Raw genomic sequence first — 6546 nt, forward strand, 5'->3', positions numbered from 1 at the left:
GCTTACCAAGACTCCCCTCAGAGCAACACTAGCCTTTCTGGTAGTCTAGATGCAGAATTTGCTGATCCAACCATAACATTTCTTTTTACTGTATGTTTACCACAGCAACACCCCTAAAATACAACTTAATTGAGCAACCAGACAAAGTTTTATGCGAATGGGATGTTAGCGTGGAGACACCATGCTTCAGTGAGGTTATAATCGGGAAAACACGAGGTACCACTGCATTTTTCCTTTAGTGTTACTTTTATGTCAGAAGACTCGCAACAGCACAAGAGAGACTGCTTTAATAGAAGCACAAGAAGGTGGAGTTAACAAATGATGCATACAAAAAGGATCGAAAATAATGTTACTGAAGAGCTGTGTCGACCAGGTGGAGAAACATTTTTGAAGTGCTATGTCACGGTGACATGGGAGGCACATTTCTGCAGTCTCTCTGCTGAAGGCACTGTGAATTTCACGCCTTTGAGTAGCTGTTTTACTGAACTGTGCCAACTGCAATGTACCGAACTCAGCTTGTCTCACCACACTAACGCAAGAAAGACGAAACGACGGCATGCCACGCAGATGGGTCGAACTTCACCAACAGTGCTACGTTGTACTCTGCAAGTTGCAGTGCATAGCAAAACCAAAATGCAATTTTCATGGCAGCCGCGAGAATGACATGAAGCTGACTACCAGCAGTTGGTCACGGCAGTTAGCCACATTAGCAATGATCATGACAAAGTCGGTGACAGCAGTTAGCCATGTGAACAAGTGATAAATTCGTCAGAATAATCTTCACTGCAAGTGGAAGGACTGATCCGTATGTAACTGACTATCAGCAGTTAGCCATAGGAACTACTGTGTGAAACTTAACAGATAATACCGGAATCATATGAAGACATTTTTGATCGTGGGCTCAGCGAGTTGGCATTGAATATGTCCGCCTCGATTGGCGCTTCTTTGCGCAAGCTACGAAAGGGCGTGGCATTCGGAACGTCACTGATCGCCCTGATAAATTTGGGAGCGAAAATTTCCATGGCTGCCGTGAGGGTGGAAAAAACATATTCGGCAGGCAGTTATAAACATAAGTTTAGGCAGCCAATGGAAGGCGACTACTGCCGTGAGAATAGACACTGCCAAAATTGTACTTCTGAAGGAAAAGCTTTTATATGAAATGAAAACAAAACTAAGTCCATATAGTTTTAACACAGAAAGTAATACATGTTATATGCAGGAGGTTCTAAAAAAAGATCATGTACGTCAACATACTGCAGTGAATCACAAATCCCACGTCGCAAATGAATAAAATATTTGAGAGGACGTTTAAAGCTGCACCTTTAAGAGTGGAACACGACAGCATTCAAAGATACCCCGACTGCTTCTCACGCTTCCCGGCAACTGCAGATGTGACCGTAATGTTCTCCTGAAAACGCTCGCAGCGAACGCTATGCACGAAGCCGAGCTCTCTGGTTCGTTTTTTGATGGTACTGCAATTCAATTCGTTCAGTAACACCTATGCGCCACGTGGAGGGCCTGCGTGGTTAGGGATGCGTGGCTCGGTACGATTTTTCTCGGCCGCGGACGACGGCGCAGGAAATTCTGTGCCACGGGGCGGTTAACGCTATCGCGTCAAAATGTAGATTATTTACACAGCTGCGCGCTTAGCAAAGGTTGTCGTTTTCGCACCGACCTCCTGGAGAATCGCAGCACAAACACCAGGATACTCTTTCCACACTCTTGCGCACTTGCGAATCTCGTAAAACGAGCGCCGTGCCGGCACATCGAAAATTCCAGGGACAAAGGTCGGACAGCACGCAGGTGGGGTGACCGGTTAACACTGAGCTGACCGAATCAGACGACTTCGGCGAATTCATTCGCTTGACCCTGCCCTGTTGCAGGAATTGAGGTCATGCCTAAAACATATTCAACCACGATTGCAGTGGATGGATGCTCTTGCAAAGCAAAACGCCGCTAAAATATTCGAAAGTTCGTTCTCTAAAGACCCCGAAGTTGTGCCCGAGTAAAGAAGGCTAAACGTATCGCTCAAAACGACAGCACACATGCGTTCCCTACATTAAAGCGTACTTCGCACAGAATAAAAACATTGCAGCGCACCCACTGTTGAGTTTACGAGGACATTGTCAACAAAAACGCTCATGCCAAAGAGTACACGCCTTTACTGAACTTACCCACTGATCGATGGAATACTCGTCACAGGCCATGCTCACTGCTTCTCAGAAAGCACTTCTTATAGATGTATTTGATTACATCAATAGTTGTGTTCCATCAATCCAGAGACCAAAAAAACAGGCATTTAGTGACCACACGCACTCCACGCTGCTCCACGCTACTTTGTTGTCGCCGGTTCTGGCCCCCATGTGGCTCTGGTACGTCTACGGCTATCACTCGCGTTGGCTCTTTTTGGCTTACAAAACAAAGAAGTTTCGTTTTTGGATCACGTTGCGGTATAGTGCCTAGAATATACTGGCTAGTGTGCCGTCCACCCGCTCTTTTCAATGGAGGAGCGTGGCGCCGCCTGCAATGAATGCCCACGGTGGCCGGCAGAGGTCGCTACCATACGGGTGGGTGCAGACTGCGCGTGTCGTCTGCTTCGCACATCAGTTTCGCAGCGGTTGCATCGGTTTCCATGTTTGCGTTCTCAGTGTTATTACAGTGCTGCGTGTTTGTTCTTGGTGTTATCAAAGAGTGAGTGTGTCGCTGCTGTGTTTGTGTGCCTGTGTTTGTGTGCCTGTGAAAAGATGCCGAAGCTAAAGAGACAGTGCAAGGAGAGGACCTGCTTTGTGCCGTTGTGTAAAAGCGGTTACCGCTCGAACACAGAGCGTGTATCCTTGTTCACTGCACCATCTGATGTGAAGCGGCTAGCAGAATGGGCAAGAATGATCAAGAGAACAGACAGAAGACTAACACCAACTGCTGTGGTTTGCGAAAAACATTTCGAAAGCAGTTTAATCGAGCGCGCGTTCTCTGTCACCGTGAACGGCGTCGTCCACGAGATTCCCCGCGATAAACCGCGCCTGAAACCCGACGCCGTACCCACGATATTTCCTGAGTATCCTAAGCACCTTGTGCCTAAAGTGCCAGTAAAAAGAAAAACAAGAAATCTGTGCGAGCAAGATCTAAAGCTTCCATCAAAGCGGCGCAAGCGCGGTGAGTCAGCTGCCTCTGAGCTGTGCTCAGCCATTGAGGGAGCGGAAACAGAGAGTCTCGAAGGTGTCCACCAGAATGCTGCTGTACCTGAAGAGTGCATCCCACGCAGTAGCTTTGAAGCAGCAAGCGCGCAAAATGATGGAGCTCAGTGCCTGCAAAACACTACTGAAAGTCGCCATCCGTTCAGCGACCTCTCTATTCCTGTCGCGTGGATGAAAGTGCCATCTCTGCCAGCAGAATCAGTAGCTTACGCTTATTGTGAAGCCGAAATAAATAACTTCGCCACCCTTTTCATTGAGAAAATGGTATTGTTCGAAAAGCCTTTGCCTGAGCGACAGTCAGTAGTAGCCACGGTTTACTTGAGAGGGAGAGAGAAATCAAAACAAGTCCTCACAACTCGTGATGAGGCCGAATCCCTGATCAAGAACGTTTCCTTGACAGTTCTTTGTGGTGGATGCGGCCTAAAGCCTGCTTCAAAGAAGCACACTTCCTACAGAGACATGTATTTTGCGGAAAAATGCTTGTTATCTACGAAGTCTGGAGGGGATCCTGCGTTTTCTGCAAGTACCAAAGAGTTCTAGCTCAAAACCAAGCCTGCAGGAGAAAGAAAAGGGAAAAGGCAAGCGCAGGGAAGCATGGCGGAAAGAAACACTGTGAGAACATTTCTCGAAATTTGTCGAGAACCAAGAAACGACTCGCAACTGCAAAAGAACAGGTGGCACACATGAAAGAGCAAAATGAGGCTGTTAGCGAAGAGGCATTTGAAAATAAAATTAAATCTCTTCCTCACAAACAGCAACTCGCTGTCAAGAACTGCTTCCTCGCTGCAAGACGGAAGTCACATAAAGGCATGCGATACAATGATGAGTGGATCGCAGAATGCATGATGATGAAGATGCGAAGCCCGAAGTTGTACGAACATCTCCGCAGAGAAACCATTATGGTACTGCCTGGGAGAACTTGCCTGCAAAGGTATCTGCAACGCTTCAAGGGTGGCTTTGGCCTCAGTGCCAATATTTTCAATGCCTTGACTGAAAAGACGAAGGCCATGGATGTTTACAGTCGACACGGTGGTCTCGTCATCGATGAGATCAAGCTTTCAGAGCACCTAAATGTAAAATCAGCAGGTGAGTAAAGCTTCATTGAATATTCTTTGAAACTCCTGCGTACATGAAGAAAATGGAGTGTTCTGCTAACTGCTATGATTTTCCTCAAACGAAATGTATTACGATCGAACGCCCATATGCCTAAGGTGTTCTGCAATGTGTTGCTTAATTTTATTGCGATATTAATTATATGAACACGTACTCCAGGTAAATTTTCGCCACCGCCGTAATGCTCTGTGTAAAGTTAAAGTGCGGTAAGATCCATTCACACCCCGAGCGCCGTACGGTGTGCGTGCAACGGTGCGCCAAAAATTATGATGGTTTGATGCACACCGTCTTCCCGTGCGCTCTATGTTGGAGCTGACATTCAAGCGCGAGCTATAGGGGGTAGCAGGCTCCTCTAGCCCGGCCGTGACTGCGCATGGCTGTTCGCGCACCGCACCTTTGCGACCGGTGCATATCCTAATCAGGGCGAGCCGAGATGGTTTGTGGCTACATAAACGCTCTCTGTTCGCCTTAATTGAGTTGGAGGTCGTGAACATCAAATTCTGGAACGGCGGTGAAGCGAGAGGCATTTCCTCCCCGCTGCATGTGCTCTCCACCAGAGTTCCTGTTCATCGAGTGCTGTCCGTCAAGAAGTACCGGTGCGCACGCGACACCGTACTTGTAAATTGAATTAGCGAATCTTTACTGTAACCTATAGGACTGATAAAACTACGAACCTTAATACTTCGTGTAGGTTAATGCTTTGCCATCGCTATAAATTCCTCGCCTTTCATGTGAAACTGGCATGTTTACATTGTTTTACTAACAAGTGATATGTTCCAACCTTTCTTGAGATGTCAAAGTAAAACTGGATGTTCCTCCTGTGCTTCTTTTTTTACAATTAAGGCCACATTGAAGGCTTTGTCGACCTCGGGGATCATACACCTGCTGACCAGAAGAATGTGCTGGCAGACCATGGCATGGTAGTGCTGTTTCAGCCATTTACTGGTTAGCTGATTTCTTTTTCTTTTTTGCTTCGCAACCGTATAATATGTAAGGCTTATGCTCTCAGAAAATACTTATACCTTTATGCAGGAAGCTGGACACAAATTCTTGGCGTTTTTGCCTCCAAGGGCAATGTGAAATCCGCGACACTGGCGAAAATCATTGTGGAAACAGCCATCCTTGCGGAAAAGGCTGGTCTCTTTGTGGACTGCATAACATGCGACGGCGCCAGCTGGAATAGGAGCATGTGGCGGCTGTTTGGAATACACGGTGAGATATCTTATTTGAGTGCAATATGCTAAGTTGTTCTTGCAACGTTGTGTTAGTACTGCAGCACACGCTCTACGATTTTTTAACTTGTGATGAATTAATCGCCAACCGTGGTGGAGCAGTGGCTTTGTTGTAGAGCGCCCTGCAAAGCCCGAGGGTGCGGGATCAAATCATTGCTACAGCGGCCGCATTTCGACTGGGGTGAAATGCAAAAACGCCCATCTACCGCGCATTTTGGTGGACGTTAAAGCACCCCAGGTGGTGAAAATTAATCCATAGTCCAGTCACCCACCACGGTGTGCCTTAAAGTCTTATTGTGGTTTTGGCATGTAAAACCACACAATTAATTTTTTTTGAAATTAGGTAATAACTGCTTCTCCTTGACATGTTTTCTTTATTTATTTTTTACAAGGTTCTGCAAGCCACGTTCGGAGCAGCACCAAGCACCCAGTCGATCCGGAGAGGCAGCTGTTCTTTGTGTCCGATTTTCCACACTTAATGAAGAACGTGAGAAATGGATTTGTTGCAAAAGGGTACCTGACACCAACTGGACATGTCCACAATGGTATTGTTCAAGCAGCTTTCGAAGCAGATCGGGAAAGTGTTACACTGAAAGTGATGCCGAGCATTACAAATGCACACATTAAGCCGAACTGTTTCGAAAAAATGAAGGTGGACATCGCGTTTCAGCTCTTCAGCGATCAGGTCATCAAAGGGCTATTTGTGTACAGGGAGCGCATTGAGTCTTCGTATGGGACTGTGCAGCCGACTGTAGATTTTGTGAAAGAAATGAATCGCCTGATTCGTGTCATGACATCACGGACAAGCGGAAAGGCGCTCAAGCCTGGAAGTCCAAACATGCGCTTTTTGAAAGGGTTTCTTGAATATTTGCGAGAGTGGGAGCAGCATGCAAAACCGGCTGGTGGTGGTTTTCTTACAGAAAGCACAGCTTCTGGACTAAGGGTTACCATCACAAGTATCCTTAATCTGTTGTCCTACCTGTCATCTACCGTGGGCTTCAAATATC

General features: G+C 46.7%; 1 protein-coding gene across 1 annotated transcript in view; it reads right to left on the minus strand.

Moving 5' to 3' along the window:
- LOC126519152 (uncharacterized) overlaps positions 1 to 2353 on the minus strand; it is a 50807-nt gene extending 48454 nt beyond the window's left edge. Inside the window, exon 1 of the mRNA XM_050168761.3 lies at positions 2175 to 2353. Within this exon, the coding sequence (XP_050024718.1) occupies positions 2175 to 2207 (33 nt within the window). The 5' untranslated portion in view covers positions 2208 to 2353. The remainder of the gene's footprint in view (positions 1 to 2174) is intronic.
- Positions 2354 to 6546: the final 4193 nt, after the last annotated feature.

This window comes from Dermacentor andersoni, chromosome 10, assembly GCF_023375885.2.
Source record: "Dermacentor andersoni chromosome 10, qqDerAnde1_hic_scaffold, whole genome shotgun sequence".
Classification (NCBI taxonomy): Eukaryota; Metazoa; Arthropoda; class Arachnida; order Ixodida; family Ixodidae; genus Dermacentor; species Dermacentor andersoni.